Below are 21,265 nucleotides of genomic sequence, written 5' to 3' on the forward strand. Positions count from 1 at the left end.
GTCTTTGGTATTTGTGCACCTCTCTGTCGCTCTCCACCGTGGGTGAGACACTGTCCATCAGCTTGTTGATAATATGGATGATCCCATTGGAAGCGATGACATCAGACTGCAGGACCCCGCCCTTCTTCCTGCTGCCATGGATACGGATCTTGAGCTGCTTGTCCTGTGGAGGGGATCATCAAGTTATTTTGCTGACATGACCAGCGTGACCTGTTATTGGAGCAGTTTTTCTCATTGGACCGTGTGCTTGTGCTGTGTCATCACTACTACTATGAGAAGCACACTCTTGGGACGGTGTTCACTTTTGTCAGTCTAAATCAGGAGGGCCTTGGTAATGAGGCTTGCCCCTGTGTGTGTGTGTGTGTGTGTGTGTGTGTGTGTGTGTGTGTGTGTGTGTGTGTGTGTGTGTGTGTGTGTGTGGGTGTGGGTGTGTGTGTGTGTGTGTGTGTCTCACGTCATCTGTTGTCACCGTCTCCCCTGCCTTGCCCGTCAGAGTGTAGTAGATGACCCCTCTGTTCAGCATGTCATAGGGCATCTCCACGGGAGCAATGTGCAGCTTACACAGGTACTTAGCCTTCATTGGGTCAGCCATCAGAGTTATCAGCTGAGACAGGACAACACATACTCACTGTTACAACAAGCATGATAAACATTTCAGCTATAGAGGGAAAAGTAAAAAATATTGGTCTTGTGTTCCAAAAAATATACAAAATATACAGCAATATAGCCATAGTGCCTCTAGGTGTCTACTGTGTATCATATAGCTACAGTGTCTCTAGATGTCTACTGTGTATCAACATAGCTACAGTGCCTCTAGGTGTCTACTGTGTATCATATAGCCATAGTGTCTCTAGATGTCTATTGTGTATCATATAGCCATAGTGCCTCTAGGTGTCTACTGTGCATCATATAGCTACAGTGCCTCTAGGTGTCTACTGTGTATCATATAGCCATAGTGCCTCTAGGTGTCTACTGTGTATCATATAGCCATAGTGCCTCTAGGTGTCTACTGTGTATCATATAGCCATAGTGCCTCTAGGTGTCTACTGTGTATCATATAGCCATAGTGTCTCTAGATGTCTACTGTGCATCATATAGCCATAGTGCCTCTAGGTGTCTACTGTGTATCATATAGCCATAGTGCCTCTAGGTGTCTACTGTGTATCATATAGCCATAGTGCCTCTAGGTGTCCAGTGTGTATCATAAAGCCATAGTGCCTCTAGGTGTCTACTGTGTATCATAAAGCCATAGTGCCTCTAGGTGTCCAGTGTGTATCATATAGCTACAGTGCCTCTAGGTGTCTACTGTGTATCATATAGCCATAGTGCCTCTAGGTGTCTACTGTGTATCATATAGCCACAGTGCCTCTAGGTGTCTACTGTGTATCATATAGCCATAGTGCCTCTAGGTGTCTATTGTGTATCATATAGCCATAGTGCCTCTAGGTGTCTAATGTGCATCATATAGCTACAGTGCCTCTAGGTGTCTACTGTGTATCATATAGCCATAGTGCCTCTAGGTGTCTACTGTGTATCATATAGCCATAGTGCCTCTAGGTGTCTACTGTGTATCATATAGCCATAGTGCCTCTAGGTGTCTACTGTGTATCATATAGCCATAGTGTCTCTAGATGTCTACTGTGCATCATATAGCCATAGTGCCTCTAGGTGTCTACTGTGTATCATATAGCCATAGTGCCTCTAGGTGTCTACTGTGTATCATATAGCCATAGTGCCTCTAGGTGTCCAGTGTGTATCATAAAGCCATAGTGCCTCTAGGTGTCTACTGTGTATCATAAAGCCATAGTGCCTCTAGGTGTCCAGTGTGTATCATATAGCTACAGTGCCTCTAGGTGTCTACTGTGTATCATATAGCCATAGTGCCTCTAGGTGTCTACTGTGTATCATATAGCCACAGTGCCTCTAGGTGTCTACTGTGTATCATATAGCCATAGTGCCTCTAGGTGTCTACTGTGTATCATATAGCCATAGTGCCTCTAGGTGTCTACTGTGTATCATATAGCTACAGTGTCTCTAGATGTCTACTGTGTATCATATAGCTACAGTGCCTCTAGGTGTCTATTGTGTATCATATAGCCATAGTGCCTCTAGGTGTCTACTGTGTATCATAAAGCCATAGTGCCTCTAGGTGTCTACTGTGTATCATATAGCCATAGTGCCTCTAGGTGTCTACTGTGTATCATAAAGCCATAGTGCCTCTAGGTGTGTACTGTGTATCATATAGCTACAGTGCCTCTAGGTGTCTACTGTGTATCATATAGCCATAGTGCCTCTAGGTGTCTACTGTGTATCATAAAGCCATAGTGCATCTAGGTGTCTACTGTGTATCATAAAGCCATAGTGCCTCTAGGTGTCTACTGTGTATCATATAGCTACAGTGCCTCTAGGTGTCTACTGTGTATCATATAGCCATAGTGCCTCTAGGTGTCTACTGTGTATCATATAGCCATAGTGCCTCTAGGTGTCTACTGTGTATCATATAGCTACAGTGTCTCTAGATGTCTACTGTGTATCATATAGCTACAGTGCCTCTAGGTGTCTACTGCGTATCATATAGCCACAGTGCCTCTAGGTGTCTACTGTGTATCATATAGCTACAGTGCCTCTAGGTGTCTACTGTGTATCATATAGCTACAGTGTCTCTAGATGTCTACTGTGTATCATATAGGGTCAGTTTGTTATATCTGGAGTACTTCTCCTGTCTTATCCGGTGTCCTGTGTGAATTTAAGTATGCTCTCTCTAATTCTCCCTTTCTCTCTTTCTTTCTCTCTCTCTCTCGGAGGACCTGAGCCCTAGGACCATGCGTCAGGACTACCTGGCATGATGACTCCTTGCTGTCCCAAGTCCACCTGGCCGTGCTGCTGCTCCAGTTTAAACTGTTCTGCCTGCGGCTATGGAACCCTGACCTGTTCACCGGACGTGCTACCTGTCCCAGACCTGCGGTTTTCAACTCTCTAGAGACCGCAGGAGCGGTAGAGATACTCTTCATGATCGGCTATGAAAAGCCAACTGACATTTACTCCTGAGGTGCTGACTTGCTGCACCCTCGACAACGACTGTGATTATTATTATTTGACCATGCTGGTCATTTATGTACATTTTAACATCTTGGCCATGTTCTGTTATAATCTCCACCTGGCACAGCCAGAAGAGGACTGGCCACCCCTCATAGCCTGGTTCCTCTCTAGGTTTCTTCCTAGATTTTGGCCTTTCTAGTTTTTCCTAGCCACCGTGCTTCTACACCTGCATTGCTTGCTGTTTGGGGTTTTAGGCTGTGTTTCTGTACAGCACTTTGAGATATCAGCTGATGTACGAAGGGCTATATAAATAAATTTGATTTATAGCTATAGTGTCTCTAGGTATCTACTGTGTATCATATAGCTACAGTGCCTCTAGGTGTCTACTGTGTATCATATAGCTACAGTGCCTCTAGATGTCTACTGTGTATCATATAGCTATAGTGCCTCTAGGTGTCTAATGTGTATCATATAGCTACAGTGCCTCTAGGTGTCTAGTGTGTATCATATAGCTACAGTGTCTCTAGGTGTCTACTGTGTATCATATAGCTACAGTGCCTCTATGTGTCTAGTGTGTATCATATAGCTACAGTGCCTCTAGGTATTTACTGTGTATCTATATATCTACAGTGTCTCTAGGTGTCTACTGTGTATCATATAGCTACAGTTCCTCTAGATGTCTACTGTGTATCATATAGCTATAGTGCCTCTAGGTGTCTAATGTGTATCATATAGCTACAGTGCCTCTAGGTGTCTATTGTGTATCATAAAGCCATAGTGCCTCTAGGTGTCTACTGTGTATCATATAGCCATAGTGCCTCTAGGTGTCTACTGTGTATCATAAAGCCATAGTGCCTCTAGGTGTCTACTGTGTATCATAAAGCCATAGTGCCTCTAGGTGTCTACTGTGTATCATATAGCTACAGTGCCTCTAGGTGTCTACTGTGTATCATATAGCCATAGTGCCTCTAGGTGTCTACTGTGTATCATATAGCCATAGTGCCTCTAGGTGTCTACTGTGTATCATATAGCTACAGTGTCTCTAGATGTCTACTGTGTATCATATAGCTACAGTGCCTCTAGGTGTCTACTGCGTATCATATAGCCACAGTGCCTCTAGGTGTCTACTGTGTATCATATAGCTACAGTGCCTCTAGGTGTCTACTGTGTATCATATAGCTACAGTGTCTCTAGATGTCTACTGTGTATCATATAGGGTCAGTTTGTTATATCTGGAGTACTTCTCCTGTCTTATCCGGTGTCCTGTGTGAATTTAAGTATGCTCTCTCTAATTCTCCCTTTCTCTCTTTCTTTCTCTCTCTCTCTCGGAGGACCTGAGCCCTAGGACCATGCGTCAGGACTACCTGGCATGATGACTCCTTGCTGTCCCAAGTCCACCTGGCCGTGCTGCTGCTCCAGTTTAAACTGTTCTGCCTGCGGCTATGGAACCCTGACCTGTTCACCGGACGTGCTACCTGTCCCAGACCTGCGGTTTTCAACTCTCTAGAGACCGCAGGAGCGGTAGAGATACTCTTCATGATCGGCTATGAAAAGCCAACTGACATTTACTCCTGAGGTGCTGACTTGCTGCACCCTCGACAACGACTGTGATTATTATTATTTGACCATGCTGGTCATTTATGTACATTTTAACATCTTGGCCATGTTCTGTTATAATCTCCACCTGGCACAGCCAGAAGAGGACTGGCCACCCCTCATAGCCTGGTTCCTCTCTAGGTTTCTTCCTAGATTTTGGCCTTTCTAGTTTTTCCTAGCCACCGTGCTTCTACACCTGCATTGCTTGCTGTTTGGGGTTTTAGGCTGTGTTTCTGTACAGCACTTTGAGATATCAGCTGATGTACGAAGGGCTATATAAATACATTTGATTTATAGCTATAGTGTCTCTAGGTATCTACTGTGTATCATATAGCTACAGTGCCTCTAGGTGTCTACTGTGTATCATATAGCTACAGTGCCTCTAGGTGTCTAATGTGTATCATATAGCTACAGTGCCTCTAGGTGTCTAGTGTGTATCATATAGCTACAGTGTCTCTAGGTGTCTACTGTGTATCATATAGCTACAGTGCCTCTATGTGTCTAGTGTGTATCATATAGCTACAGTGCCTCTAGGTATTTACTGTGTATCTATATATCTACAGTGTCTCTAGGTGTCTACTGTGTATCATATAGCTACAGTTCCTCTAGATGTCTACTGTGTATCATATAGCTATAGTGCCTCTAGGTGTCTAATGTGTATCATATAGCTACAGTGCCTCTAGGTGTCTATTGTGTATCATATAGCTACAGTGTCTCTAGGTGTCTAGTGTGTATCATATAGCAACAGTGCCTCTATGTGTCTAGTGTATATCATATAGCTACAGTGCCTCTAGGTGTTTACGATGTATCAATATAGCTAAAGTGTCTCTAGGTGTCTACTGTGTATCATATAGCTACAGTTCCTCTAGGTGTCTACTGTGTATCAGTATAGCTAGAGTGCCTCTAGGTGTCTACTGTGTATCAATATAGCTACAGTGTCTCTAGGTGTCTACTGTGTATCAATATAGCTACAGTGTCTCTAGGTGTCTACTGTGTATCATATAGCTACAGTTCCTCTAGGTGTCTACTGTGTATCAGTATAGCTAGAGTGCCTCTAGGTGTCTACTGTGTATCAATATAGCTACAGTGTCTCTAGGTGTCTACTGTGTATCAATATAGCTACAGTGTCTCTAGGTGTCTACTGTGTATCATATAGCTACAGTGCATCTAGGTGTCTACTGTGTATCATATAGCTATAGTGCCTCTAGGTGTCTACTGTGTATCATATAGCTACAGTTCTCTAGATGTCTACTGTGTATCAATATAGCTACAGTGCCTCTATATGTCTAGTGTGTATCATATAGCTATAGTTCCTCTAGGTGTCTACTGTGTATCAGTATAGCTACAGTGCCTCTAGGTGTCTACTGTGTATCCATATAGCTACAGTGCCTCTAGGTGTCTATTGTGTATCAATATAGCTACAGTTCTCTAGGTGTCTACTGTGTATCCATATAGCTACAGTACTCTAGGTGTCTACTGTGTATTCATATAGCTACAGTTCTCTTGGTGTCTACTGTGTATCAATATAGCTACAGTTCTCTAGGTGTCTAGTGTGTATGTTACCGGAGTTCCTTTGAAGCCCTTGTTGATTGGGACGAAGATGGTGAAGGGGCCAACGTTGCTCAGGGGCCAAGTAATGGCACCTGGAGCAGGAAGAGGAGGAGGAAAAGAGAGATAGAGAGCAAGAGAGAGAGACTATATAAACCAAGGCCCATGACAAAAGAGGTGTTTTTCTGCAACTTTAATGAGTCACTGATTGGCTGATGATTAACCAATGAGACGCACCAAAGAGTGTGATGGCATTGCTGAGCTGACCGGTCCATTGGCCCCCGGGCTCTGAGTTCAGATCGTTCAGACGCTGCATGATGTTGCCATAGCAAATCTTGCCGTTGCCCACGTAACCCTCGTGACATGTGCACCTGGAGTAAGAGGGATGTACAAAGGTAAGATGATCTTTTGAAAAAAGGATGGTTTTACTGCACAAATATCTTTAAACACACTAAGTCAAAGAGAGCAGAAACACACTGACTCTACTATGTTCGGCTCCACTGTTGAACAGTTGGCGTGTTTGCTGCAGGAGTTAGGTCTGCACAAGTCCTTCAGGCTGCAGCTCACCCCTCCTGTCAGGTGGTCAAACCCATCTTGACACTCACAATGAGACTACGAGAGAAACCAAAAACACCACTCAGGGGGAGGTTCACCAAACACATGTCCACCCTCAAATGAATGGCACAATATCACCAATTGAAGCAATAAAATGTTATATTTGACTTGCATTATCAATTCGTTTCATTTGTCAGTTAGAAAAACACACACACACACACACCTTCCCTGGCCCATCGTACATGCAGCGCGCAGAGTCAGCAGAGCAGCCCCCCAGGTGTGTTTGACAGGGGTCTATGGGAACACACACGTGCCCGTCCCCGCTGTAGCCCTGGGCACAGGTACACAAGTGCTTGTTGGGCCCCACATGGGCACAGGTGGCATGGATGTGGCACACCTGCTGCAGGCACGGGTTTATGGCTGTGAGAGGAGACAAATCATCTTATAAACTATTATATACAGTCCATTCGGAAAGTATTAAGACCCATGGACCATTTTCCAGATTTTGTTACGTTACTGCCTTATTCTAAAATGGATGAAATAGTTTTTTCCCCCTCATCAATATTTTCACAATACCCCATAATGACAGAGTAAAAACAGGTTATTAGAAATGTTTGCAAATGTATAAAAAATTCAAAAACTGAAATATCACATTTACATAAGTATTCAGACCCTTTACTCAGTATTTTGTTGAAGCACCTTTGGCAGTGATTACAGCCTCGAGTATTCTTGGGTATGATGCTACCAGCTTGGCACACCTGTATTTGGAGAGGCTCTCCAATTCTTCTCTGCAGATCCACTCAAGCTCTGTCAGGCTGGATGGGGAGCGTCACTGCACAGCTATTTTCAGGTCTCTCCAAAGAGGTTCAATTGGGTTCAAGTCCGGGTTCTGGCTGGGTCACTTAATTATGGACATTCAGAGACTTGTCCCAAAGCCTCTCCTGCCATTGCCTTGGCTGTCTGCTTAGGGCCGTTGTCCTGTTGGAAGGTAAACCTTCTCCCCAGTCTGAGGTCCTGAGCGCTCTGGAGCAGGTTTTCATCAAGGATCTCTCTGTACTTTGCTCCGTTCATCTTTCCCTCAATCCTGCCTAGTCTCCCAGTCCCTGACGCTGAAAAACCTCCCCACAGCATGATGCTGCCACCACCATGCTTCACCGTAGGGATGGTGCCAGGTTTCCTCCAGACGTGACGCTTGGCATTCAGGCCAAAGAGTTTGATATTGGTTTCATCAGACCAGAGAATCTTGTTTCTCAAGGTCTGCGAGTCATTTAGGTGCCTTTTGGTGGAGTGCGGCAGAGATCTTTGTCCTTCTGGAAGGTTCTCCCATCTCCACAGAGGAACTCTGGAGCTCCGTCAGAGTGGCCATCGGGTTCTTGGTTACTTCCCTGACCAAAGCCCTTCTCCCCCGATTGTTCAGTTTGGCCGGGCGGCCAGCTCTAGGAAAGGTCTTGGTGGTTTCAAACTTCTTCCATTTATGAATGACGGAGGACACTGTGTTTTTGGGGACCTTCAATGCTGCAGAAATGTTTTGGTACCCTTCCCCAGATCTGTGCCTTGACGCAATCCTGTCTCGGAGCTCTACAGACAATTCCTTCGACCTCATGGCTTGGTTTTTGCTCTGACATGCACTGTCAACTGTGGGACCTTATATAGACAGGTGTGTGCCTTTCCAAATCATGTCCAATCAATTGAATTTACCACAGATGGACTTATCTCAAGGATGGTCTATGGAAACAGGATGCATCTGAGCTCAATTTCGAGTCTCATAGCAAAGGGTCTGAATACTTATGTTAATAAGGTATTTAAGTTTTTTCATTTTTATACATTTTCACTTTTTTGCTTTGTCACTATGGGGTATTGTATATAGACTGATGAGGAACATTTTTATTTCATCCATTTTAGAATAAGGCTGTAACGTAACAAAATGTGGAAAGAGTCAAGGGGTCTGAATACTTTCCGAACGCACCGTAACTCACTTAGTACTAGGCCGCTAGTAGCCATAAGGCCATAAGGCTACCCATTTACAGAGAATAGGGACACAGCCATGCTGTCACTCACATATGCATTGATCTCCAGAGGTTCGGTAGCCAGGTAGACATTGACAACGCAGCGACCCATCAAGTGAGCCCTGCATACAGCGAGTGTTCTGTGGACAAAGCAGAGACGAGCACTCCGGCAGCTCTGAAAGATGGCAGGGATACATGCTGTTATTAAGGTGGGAGCAAGTTGTCATTAGATGAAAACATACAGGTAGGTTATAGATCAGCCAGTTAATGCTTCAGCACCCGACAGGAATAATGCATTATGATACAGTTCTAACACATTATAAGACATGTCATAAGCATGCATCACCACTGGTTCTCTTACCAAGATCACATTTTGGGCCTTTATACCCAGAGAAGCAGGTGCATATCCCGTCACCGTGGATACCAGCATTACACAGGCCATGTCCACACGTGCAGGCTGATGGACCGGGAAATGGAGAATGATGGGATGGACAGAGAGAGAAACAGGTAAATATTACAATGCAATGGATCATCAACAAACGGCACCAAAGTGGACTGTATCTCTAGGTGCATGGGACAGTCACAAAATGGGGTAGATAAAGAATCGCAATCTTAAAGAAAGGGACCGAGTTGGTTACCAGAACTACAGGTTGAGCCGTAAAGATTATCTGCACAGTCTTCACACGCAGTTCCCACGAAGCCAGGCTGAGGAGGACAAACACAGTGATGGACCATTCTTTGTCTGTGCGTGTGTGCGTGTATGTGTGCGTGCGCGCACGTGTGTGTGTGCACATGTGTTTGTACTTGCATATATGTGTGTGTCTACGCGTCATCATCCACTACCTTACAGCTGCAGGTCCCGTTGCCACCCATGCCTTCAGAACACAGTCCATTATTACTGCAGGGCCTGTCTGCGTCCTCTGGGCACTCTGGGACAGGAAGACAGTACCATTCGCATTAGTCTCATATCAACAGAAAGATAGACAATCAATCTCAATGCCGAATGGGCTTCAGTGGTGTGTTGTTCCAATGTCCAGGAGAGCACGTGACTTGACAATAGCCTGGACGTAATGCTATGACAGCTGTGTCTCCAGGGATCTGAGTAAGCAGACGTGTTGCACTGCAAACGCAGACCCCCTCACCTCTTCGCCCCCTCTCCACTTCCTCTCCTCCGTCTCTCTCCTCCTCTCCACCGTCTCTCTCCTCCTCTTTCCTTCTCACTCTCTCCTGTGTGCCTCTCTTATCAGAACGACCCATAATCACTCATCCCCTTCCTTCCCTCAAGCTGCACACACACAATGTAAACACAAGCATGCACAGGGGGTTGCCAAGGGTCTCCTTACAATCAGCAGACTCGAGGAAAGTAGTTGTTCTTGTCAGCAGCTTCTCACTCACTCACCATTCCTGAGCAGAAATGGTCACCCAATTTCAATAATATCCTTTAATGTTTACCCAATATTTACTTTAATAAATGATAACCTTCTAATGTGGGTAATTTGTACCTAAAATGTAACGTTGTTGCACAACAAGTGGGGAGAGTAATTCAGTCGACATACATCAAGTCTCACCAGGACAGAGAATACTTCACACGTCCATGTTATCCTGTCACAGAACAACACAGGGGACCATTGAGACAGAGAGGAAGAACTATGGCCCCTGTTAATGTACTTACTACTGCCCATCTTTGATAACCTCACAACACAATCACTGGGAGGGAGGGAGGGAGGGAGGGAGGGAGGGAGGGAGAGGGGGGGGAGGAGAGAGAGAGAGAGAGACAGCCAGACAGACAGACAGAGAGAGAGAGAGAGAGAGAGAGAGAGAGAGAGAGAGAGAGAGAGAGAGAGAGAGAGAGAGAGAGAGAATGTGTGTGTTAGTGTTTTTGTGTGTGTGCGAGAGAGTGTGGGAGGGGGGATAAGAAGGGTCTATGACAGGCACAAAAGAGCTAGAGAGAGGAAGCCTGGACTCAGTGCTATCGGGGTGTCAGCACATTCCTGGAAGACAGGGGCCCGCTGACGATGAGCCCTAATTGGGAGGAAGGAAGTGTGCGAGTCCCCTGCTCCGAAAGGCCTAACCTGCATCCTGCACCCAATACCACAATGTGGGTTGTCCTGGCCTGCCGGTGCACACAGGACACTGCTGACACACTTTCCTACTTTGGACAGCTTTCTGTTCTGTCTATTTGTTCCCCTGTAGCAATTTATTTTCTGAAACAGGCCACTCTTCCTCTCCTGTTTTTTTTGTCACACAGCACTCAGCACTGGGATTCAATGGCAGTAGCAGCCAAGTACACTTCTGAACTCTTCCTATCAAAACATTCCCTCAGAGTCCCCACAGCTTTCCGTGTTACAGAACCACCAAAACATGAGCAAATACGAGAACCCTCTGTTTCAAAGCAAGCCTTTGAAAAGGGAGCATCTGGGGTTAAGTAGGGATTTCAGAAATGATGTTGCCACCACCAAAATGGTTTGTCTTTTCATCTCGTGTTGCTTTCCTCATCAATGCGGCTTGATGACTCAACGATGAGCAGCTGTGATTGATTACAGTATTGGATGTAGTGTGCTGTTTTACTCACCGATGCAGTCTGGTCCCCAGTACCCTGGACAGCAGTGAGGCTCAACCACCTCCTTGTAACACTCATGAGAACAGCCCTTGATAGACAACACCAGACTGGCCATGGGACTCACATGGTACCTACAGAGAGAGAGAGATGACATTACTGGGTGTAGGACACAGTGCCACAGTAGTCACAACGCTCTGTACAACATACCTGGTTGTGTCTTATGTTAAGCAGAGACATGAGATATTACTTAGATACCACTAAGAGATAGCTCCTCCATCTATTCTATTTCTCCCTCACTCCCTTCCCTACTCTGTCCCCTTCTCCCCCCATATCTTTCTTCCACCCTCATTTCCTCCACATATCCCCTCTTCCACTCTTACCCCCTTGCCCACTCACTTGCAGTCTGGTTTTCCCTTCCCGGGAATCTTCTTGTTGAAGCCTGCTGGACAGCCCACGTTGGAACTGACGCTACAGGAGTGACACTCTGTCTTGGTCATCACCAGGGTTGTCATGTCACACCGGTTCTGTGGTGGTGGAGGGAGAAGAGCGGATACTGTAAGACACCCGCACAGGCCTGGTGCTGTGTGTCATTGTGGACTGAGGAACACCCCAAATAACCACACACAACAGTGTACTGACACGCTTTTCTTGTCTCTGTTGACTTCCCGTTGTGTGTCAGAAGCCATAAAGTCACATAACGGTTTGAGAGTTACCTGATGAACGTACCAGGGCCGGATCTCTTAGCTGTTCCCAACTGAATGTTGAAGCCAACGCCCCATAGAGCCCTCGCCAATCCTCTTATCCACTCAAATCAATGGAATTTTCCACAGTTCATAAAACAGTGGAGAGGTCAGACTATTATTTCCTGCCTGTCTTTCATCATACTAGAATAACATTAACCACCACTATATAACCCAACACCCAATCCCCCTACAGAGAAAACTGTGTTTGTGCATGATGAATAGTTTGTTTTTTGGCAGTAGTGTACTCCTGGGTATACACAGTGTTTTGACATCATCAAAGCGTATTTGAGAGCATTTGTTTACTTTGACCAGAGTTGGACAGACGTTGGGTAAACAGAAAGATATTGTTTAATGACTTCTGCTGGGATCTGCATCATCTGATCTGATCTACCCAGCATGCAACAGTACCCGGGCGCTACTCAGAGAAACCACAAAAGTCAGACAAAGACACACACACAAACATGCTAGTTATGTTTCAAAACCACATAGAGCCAACCCCTGAAACACAGCACTAAGGCATCATACAGTACACCATCCAAAATCCCCAAACCACACAACAACCTTTAAAATGTCCAAAACAGCCAGCAACAAAACAAGTCAAGCTGAATTGTTAGATGCTACTGCTGAACTGTTAGATACTACTGCACTGTTGGAGCTAGGAACACAAGCATTTCGCTACACCCGCACTAACATCTGCTAAATATGTGTATGTGACCAATAAAATTTGATTTGATTTGTATTGTGTGTCCAATGCCCACAGCTCCCTGACCACTCTTGGCAGTCCTTCCATACGTCTATTTACCAATGAGGGTGTGACAGTGGGTCCGAATAATGAACGCACTCACGTGTGTGCGGTAAAAGTGTGACTCACCTTGGCGGCAGCAGCAGAGGAGGTGTTGTAGCGGTCTAACCCCAGAAGTAGCAGCATGAGCAACAGGGGTCCGGTCACAGGCGCCATAACTCTGGATCTCTCTCCTTCTCTCTCTCTCTCTGTCAGTATCACTCGCTGTGCCCCTGTGGCTCCCTCCCTCTACCTCTCTGACCCACTCCCTGTCACTTTGAGTCACTCTTTTTAGCTCTCTCTCCCCCTCCCTCTCTGAGGCACGTCAGTGGACTGTGACCGCTCACTTAGCCCATCTGACTTTTCAACAACCTCCCTCCTCTCTCCCCCTCCCCTCAACTCCACTCTTTCCTGTGCCAGTAGTACCAGAGAGGGTCACCTGCATTCATACACTCCACACACGTGCACATACACAAACATGCATGGGCATACTGTCCATGCAGACACACACACACACACACACACACACACACACACACACACACACACACACACACACACACACACACACACACACACACACACACACACACACACACACACACACACACAACACATGCGCATACGCACAGACATACAGACGCACACACAGATGCACACACTGACACACACACACACACACAATCCCCCCCGACACACACACACACACACACGCGCTGGCGCTTACGCACAGACATACAGACGCACACACTGACACACACAATCCCCCCCGACACACACACACACACACACACACACACAGACACACACACACACACACACACACACACACACACACACACACACACACACACACACACACACACACACACACACACACACACACAACACATGCGCATACGCACAGACATACAGACGCACACACAGATGCACACACTGACACACACACACACACACACAATCCCCCCCGACACACACACACACACACACACACACACACACACACACACACACACACACACACACACACACACACACACACACACGCGCTGGCGCTTACACACAGACATACAGACGCACACACTGACACACACACACACACAATCCCCCCCGACACACACACACACACACACACACACACACACACACACACACACACACACACACACACACACACACACACACACACACACACACACACACACACACACACGCACACACAATCCCCCGGCACACACACACACACACACACAACCCCTTCATCCGTCTATACTCCAGCATCTGTCAGCAGTTGGAAGGGGGGGTTAGGTCTGGTCTTGTCTTCAAACAGTGGTGTTGGAGGGAAGGAGAATGGCAGGACATCCTGGACTGTAAATAAGATTCACCCTCTCCTGTCCCATCTGCACTCTTCCTGACAACATTCTGTCCCGTCATGACTTTCAGACCCAGCGTTTTCCCAGAAGAGGTCAGGATGACATGTTTTATGCTGAGTGGCATTACTGACCTAACATACACACACGTACATGCACGCACACACTCATATAAGAGTTACCAAAGCAGTGCAATGTATGTGAAAGGGTTGAGGGTGGGGTTCATCCTTTGTTTACGATGAAACATCAAGATACAGATGGATACATACTACACAGGCAATCTTCCAAATACCAAAACATCTAATTAACTAACATACAGTGTTACAGTGTTGACTACTCATATAATCCAATCAACACCAACGGTGTTTAATCCCATTTATCATATCAGCTTCATTTGGCAAATGGCCCAAAAAAGGAGGGTTTACCATCTGTCACCTTCATCCCTGATTCAGCCTCTCCACAAAGTACGGAATCACGCTAATTGTGCCAGAATATGAAGGGATGATTCCATTTCAGTAGAGGGGCCACTCAGGTGGGAGGGGAGAGGGAGATCCTCAGAACATCTTGAGCAGGGAGCTCAGAGGTTACGGTTGTGGTTGTGGTTGAGATGGACAGCAACAGCACGGCCCTGGCTGATCTAGGCTTGGATTGGGGTTTGGACCATGGCACACCATTGGCAAAGGGTAGCACAGCTTTGGCAGAGGGTACAGTGCCCATCATCTTGGCAGTGGCCACAGTCTTCCCTCGGGAGGGCTACAGCGTCCTCTCTTTCCTCATGTTCCTCCTCATCACCATCATCTCTGTCTACAACAACCTTCTGGTCACAGGCGTGTTGACGAGGAACACACACTTCCTGTTGATCCCCATGAACATCATCGTCCTCCGCCTGGCCGTCTCCGACCTCCTCCTCGTCCTCTACGGCTTCATCGTTGCTACGGTGACCGACTAGGGGTTCTGTCTCTTCTAAGTCTTTGCAGTCAGTTACATTGGTGAGTCGTTTTGATGCTATTTGTATTGGATGTCTGATTAGATCATTATTTTAGGTGTTAATTGTTTTCAGTTTTTTTGACCTGTTAGTAATGAGTGTCCCTCAATTAAATGAAGCTAATATAGAGATTGGTTGAGACATATTTTAAAGGGATGTACAACCGTTTTCTGGTTTTACATGTTTTGATAACATTTTATTACCTCCTTTAAACACCAGATTTAAAACTCTCTTTAATGTTTGGTTTCTCTGAGGACACTCACCCAGCTGATGTATGAGTGCTACTGTGCCATGTGTAAGCCCATGGCTGCTCTGAAGATGACCCGATGAAGGAGCATGCAGGGCCTGGTGTGGCTGGCCTGCCTGCCATGGGCCTTCTACTGGGCTGGAGCTCCTACGGCCCCCACCTGGGGCAACTTCCTCTGCTTCCTATTTCCTTCTGTGGTTATAGTCTACTGCTACAGTAATGTACCCAAAAGTAATGTACCCAAAAGTAATGTACCCAAAAGTAATGTACCCAAAAGTCGTCGCCAAAAGTTTTGAGAATGACACAAATATTAATTTTCACAAAGTCTGCTGCCTCAGTGTCTTTAGATATTTTTGTTAGATGTTACTATGGAATACTGAAGTATAATTACAAGCATTTCATAAGTGTCAAAGGCTTTTATTGACAATTACATGAAGTTGATGCAAAGAGTCAATATTTGCAGTGTTGACCCTTCTTTTTCAAGACCTCCGCAATCCGCACTGGCATGCTGTCAATTAACTTCTGGGCCACATCCTGACTGATGGCAGCCCATTCTTGCATAATCAATGCTTGGAGGTTGTCAGAATTTGTGGGTTTTTGTTTGTCCACCCGCTTCTTGAGGATTGACCACAAGTTCTCAATGGCATTAAGGTCTTGGGAGCTTCCTGGCCATGGACTCAAAATATCAATGTTTTGTTCCTATGGCCACTTAGTTATCACTTTTGCCGTATGGCAAGGTGCTCCATCATGCTGGAAAAGGCATTGTTTGTCACCAAACTGTTCCTGGATGGTTGGGAGAAGTTGCTCTCGGAGGATGTGTTGGTACCATTCTTTATTCATGGCTGTGTTCTTAGGCAAAATTGTGAGTGAGCCCACTCCCTTGGCTGAGAAGCAACCCCTCCTGAATGGTCTCAGGATGCTTTACTGTTGGTATGACACAGGACTGATGGTAGCGCTCACCTTGTCTTCTCCGGACAAGCTTTCTTCTGGATGCCCCAAACAATCGGAAAAGGGGATTCATCAGAGAAAATTACTTTACCCCAGTCCTCAGCAGTCCAATCCCTGTACCTTTAGCAGAATATCAGTCTGTCCCTGATGTTTTTCCTGGAGAGAAGTGGCTTTTTTGCTGCCCTTCTTGACACCAGGCCATCCTCCAAAAGTCTTCACCTCACTGTGCATGCAGATGCACTCACACCTGCCTGCTGCCAATCCTGAGCAAGCTCTGTACTGGTGGTGCTCCAATCCCAGAGCTGAATCAACTTTAGGTGACGGTCCTGGCACTTGCTGGACTTTCTTGGGCGCCCTGAAGCCTTGTCCTCGTCAACACTTTACACCTGTGTTAACGAGAGAATCACTGACATGATGCCAGCTGGTCCTTTTGTGGCAGGGCTGAAATGCAGTGGAAATGTTTTTTGTGGATTAAGTTAATGTGCATGGCAAAGAGGGACTTTGCAATTAATTGCAATTCATCTGATCAGTCTTCATAACATTCTGAAGTATATGCAAATTGCCATGATACAAACTGAGGCAGCAGACTTTGTGAAAATGAATATTTGTGTCATTCTCAAAACGTTTGGCCACGACTGTACTCAGCACCATGAGGAGGGTACTAGGTGAGGGTGTGCCAGCATGTACAGCATGTGTTGACTGTACCTGTATGTGTTGTCTCAGCTGAACCGTAGTGTGGAGCAGCAGGGCGGTAGATCTGCGCCATGATTGGGGCCTTTAACCTCTGCTGGCTGGCCTACTTCTGCCTGGTCACACTGCTGGCCGGCCTACTTCTCCACATCCCTCCTCTCCTGGCCGCACTGCCCACCTACTTGGCCAAGTCCAGTCCCTTATAAAACCCTGCTTCCTACTTCCTGGCCAACACAGGTAATGGACAGAATTTCCATGTCAGGGGTTATAGGTTAGGGGTGATGGTGTGAAGGGTAAAGGGTGTATTTTGAGGTGCAGTGACTCTCCCCACAAAGAGGCCACCCAAGTACAGTAAATAGTACATTTGGATACGACTGGTAAAGTCTTATCAGACTTGGCAAATTCATGATAAGGTAAGGATACTAGGCTTGAACTTCTAACCCATGTTTACTTTGTAGATTTTAGCTTCAATTCTGAAATGGTTCACCACCTCCTCTTTAACCACAGTCCCATCCCTCTCTTCTCTATCTATCTCTCTCCCTCTCCGTCTGTCTCCTTCAGTTCCGTGATTATGCTCTGTAGCTCGTGTCCTGTAGCCACTACGTCCCCCGTGTCTTTGCCGATACAGATGACACTGGTCCAATGGTAATTGGCTACAGACGTCGTGGAAACATTCTGCCAACACCAATACAGATGTATGATCTTCATTTGAGCCAGTTTGCGACAGCAGGAATAATCCTGCAGCAGCAGGAAATGTGAATTATTACGTCGATTATAATTAACTGACATTTTTGTAGGGGTTGATACATTTTTCATCAGGGAAGATCGAGTCTGAAATTTCTACGTGGAAATTACAAACTTCAGAAGCCTTTTTAAACCTCAACTACACTACATGTTTAAAATGTCCTGCATTGCAGGAAAGGTCTCCTGCAACAGGGTGATCAAATTAAGATCCTACATCTGTACCTATCATCGTGGACAGAACCATTGTTCAATCTCCACTGGAACAGATATACACTAAAGCTAGAGGACACCATATATAGTTTTAAAGTGCTACAGTATTATTACTTGACGTGTCTTGGACCTATCCTGTGCATATAAGCCTTTACAGACACTATTTTAATTAAATTTGACAGGTAACAAGTGATAAGCTTCCAGTCGTTTCAGGAAATGGTAAGCTTGTGTGACCCTTAACCTCCTTCCAAACCCTTCAACCCATAACGTTTTTATCCATGTGTGTCATCTGGCTCTCAGCGGCTCCAAAGGTCAAGGCTCGAAAAGTACTTCTGAAGGCTTAAAGAAAACGCTCTGTCCTACTCCTTTGTCACCAGATTTGCTGAGATTACTTCCTGATTAGTCATCCCAATAAGAGCATCTATCATCCCCAATACAGGATTAGGGGTTTCTGGATAACATAGCAATATTTTTAAAGAGAGGATTTCCTTTTTGATTTAGTGGATTGCCCCTGGTAAATCTGTGTGTATGTTGATACATTTTCTCTAGCAGGTTTGTCTCTTTGCATACATTATCAAGCAATGCCTGCATTTGAACTCAAGAGGACAGCAGAGAGTACAGAATGAGAGCGGTGCTGTAAGGACCTGTTGAAATAATAGGCTACAAATGCACTGCTCATCATTGGAGGCTAGTGGAAATTTCTATAGGAGGACAGGCTCATTGTAATGTAATTGAATGGTATCAAACATATCAAACATATGGAAACCACATGTTTGACTCCATTCCATTTGTTCCATTCCAGACAGTTGAATGGGCCTGTCCTCCTATAGCTCCTCCCACCAACCTCCACTGCAGATCATATTATAATAAGAAAGATAGTGAGTGAGATATATTTGGAAGAAATACAGAGATAGAGTGGAAAGAGAGAGAAAAAAAAGAGAGAAGGAAAGTCAGAGAGAGAGAGAGAGAGAGAGAGAGAGAGAGAGAGAGAGAGAGAGAGAGAGAGAGATTGAAATAAAGTGAGAGTGGGGATACCACTCATTGGGCAGAAAAAGGAATCAAGTCGAAAGTCGAGGAGAGGGAAGGATGAGTGTTGTGTTGAGAATCTTAAGTGCGGTGATGTATGCTCTGGATGCCTGCCTTAGGGTTAGAGGGCACTGGCACCAAGAATGTTCCGTCCAGCCAAACTCCTAAGGGTTGAACCCATGCCGACTGGCAGGGGTTGCGATGGACGGCACTGTGAGATTCCGGACACATGAGAACACACAGTCGAGGAAAGACACAGTCTGAAAAGAACATGACACTTGGCTCAGTCTACTATGTGTTTATGCTTGGATGCACAAGTACTTCCCGTGGAAAACATGAAGAAATATATGTAAAATCAAAACAGAGACAAAACATGACTTATGGTCCACATGTGAATGCGTCCAACTCTGTGGGCATGGAGCACATCAGCCTCAAACAAAAGCCAGTGTCACTGGGTTTTCACTGGGTGCCAATCTGTTTTATTAAGCAGATATTACTATGCTGTCGGGGCTCTCATAGCACCTTTGAAGCAAATCCTCACCCCCTCTGTGATTGGCTAAGAAATAACACTCAGAGAAAAACCTGTCTGGGGTTGATTTACTGAAATAGGCATTGTTTTCAGCTGTGGATGTCCTGTTGAATCAACCCAGAACAGTATCCATCCATATTCACACGGTGTTTCATTCTATCGTATATAAACAGACACGCAAGGCCATAATGTGTAGTGGATTTCCCGAGATCTACATCGATAGACTGTCTGTTTCTCTGAACGTGTTTACATGGGTTCCAGACTATGTGGCAAAGACCTCCATCGTAGAAACATTGGGCGTATTCATTACGAAAACCCTTTAGAGTTTCTATTGGACAAATTCAGGTCGGTCCCTCCATGTTTCCTTCTGTTCGCTTACGTTTAAAAAACGTTTTGCAACAGAATTGCTGTAATGAATACGCCCCTGGTCTTCATTTGTTTGGTGAGAGTGACATCTTACAAGGCCCAGTTTGTGTTTCCCTCTGTCCTGTTAAAATAAACTCCCTAGAAGTCAAACGTGTGCTATGTTCCTCCTCACATACATGTGTCAAACTACGGTCGGCCACGGGCTTCAAGGGAGACTACAGATGAATCGTAAGAAGTTCTCCATGAGTAGTCTGGATTAAATTAAAGTGTATATTTAAAAAAAATTGGATAGGGGGGAGGATATATTTATTGAGTTAAGCGTAAGAGGTGAAGATTTATTTTGGTCTTGTGGACAGAGAATAAGTTAAGCATGGTCAAGATATGAGAAAGGAATGAGTGTTGACCTACAGTATGAATCTATTGTCATGTTGACTGAGGCATAGACATACCAAGGAGACAATTAGGATTTAAGAGGTTCAGAAACAGATTAGATACATGAAAAATACTTTCAAAATAACTTTTATACAGGATATTATAGACCTGTGATCAGTCCCGTGGGGCTCAGTTGGTACAGCATGGTGCTTGCAACACCAGGATTGTGGGTTCGATTCCCATGAGGGACCAGTACACAAATGTATGCACTCACTACTGTAAATTGCTCTGGACAAGAGTGTCTGCTAAATGACTAAAATGTAATTATGTCCTTAGTATCTCACTTTATGGACTAATTTAACTGAAAAAGGACAGCGAGAAGTAAGACATACGTAATCCTCCATTTATTTTGTGAATTCTCGGAATGTAAGTGGAGCACCTGATTCCTGAAAGCAGTCCTCTGAAAACAAAAACATGACTGAAAATCCTTGAGGTCAGAGCGCTTCGGGCACACGTCAACTGCTCTCCTCCGTCTCGTCCCACTTTCTTTAGGTCTGGGTTTCCCCCCCCCCTCCTCTCACCAACAAGTCATAGTGCTGGAAGCTTCAGGGAAATTTAAGGGTCAGTATCGTTAGACTTTTAAAGGCTCTTTAAGAGAAAGCACGCGCGGTATTTAGCATAGCATCGCCACTTCTCACATAGCACAGCCTCTCATTCAGGCGAGAGAGAGAGAGAACAAGAGAGAGAAAGAGAGAATGAAAGCGCGAGAGAGAGAGGTGGACAGAGGTAAAGGAATAGAGAGACTGAGAATGGGAAGAGAGTGAGAGAGGAAACGAAAGGAGCGGGAGGAAGAGACGGAATAGGCTTAAATTCTTAGAGACAGCTAGAGGAATGCTCAGAAACCAACTCAAGCATATCCACGGTTCTGCTGCCAGTGGGTCTACTGAGAA

The 21,265-nt window shown here is 45.4% G+C and overlaps 1 protein-coding gene across 1 annotated transcript in view; it reads right to left on the reverse strand.

Annotated features, from left to right (window-relative positions):
- Positions 1–13,080, reverse strand: part of stab2 (stabilin 2) — a 40,895-nt gene extending 27,815 nt beyond the window's left edge. Inside the window, exons 1-13 of the mRNA XM_038996651.1 lie at positions 12,919–13,080; positions 11,701–11,828; positions 11,317–11,435; positions 9,588–9,673; positions 9,383–9,449; positions 9,106–9,201; positions 8,797–8,919; positions 6,962–7,158; positions 6,665–6,795; positions 6,421–6,554; positions 6,199–6,278; positions 455–604; positions 20–157 (exon numbers count right to left, since the gene is read on the reverse strand). Of these exons, the coding sequence (XP_038852579.1) occupies positions 20–157; positions 455–604; positions 6,199–6,278; positions 6,421–6,554; positions 6,665–6,795; positions 6,962–7,158; positions 8,797–8,919; positions 9,106–9,201; positions 9,383–9,449; positions 9,588–9,673; positions 11,317–11,435; positions 11,701–11,828; positions 12,919–13,005 (1,536 nt within the window). The 5' untranslated portion in view covers positions 13,006–13,080. The remainder of the gene's footprint in view (positions 1–19; positions 158–454; positions 605–6,198; positions 6,279–6,420; positions 6,555–6,664; positions 6,796–6,961; positions 7,159–8,796; positions 8,920–9,105; positions 9,202–9,382; positions 9,450–9,587; positions 9,674–11,316; positions 11,436–11,700; positions 11,829–12,918) is intronic.
- Between the last annotated feature and the right edge of the window lie 8,185 nt (positions 13,081–21,265).

Source organism: Salvelinus namaycush, chromosome 6 (assembly GCF_016432855.1).
Source record: "Salvelinus namaycush isolate Seneca chromosome 6, SaNama_1.0, whole genome shotgun sequence".
In the NCBI taxonomy this organism is placed as follows: Eukaryota; Metazoa; Chordata; class Actinopteri; order Salmoniformes; family Salmonidae; genus Salvelinus; species Salvelinus namaycush.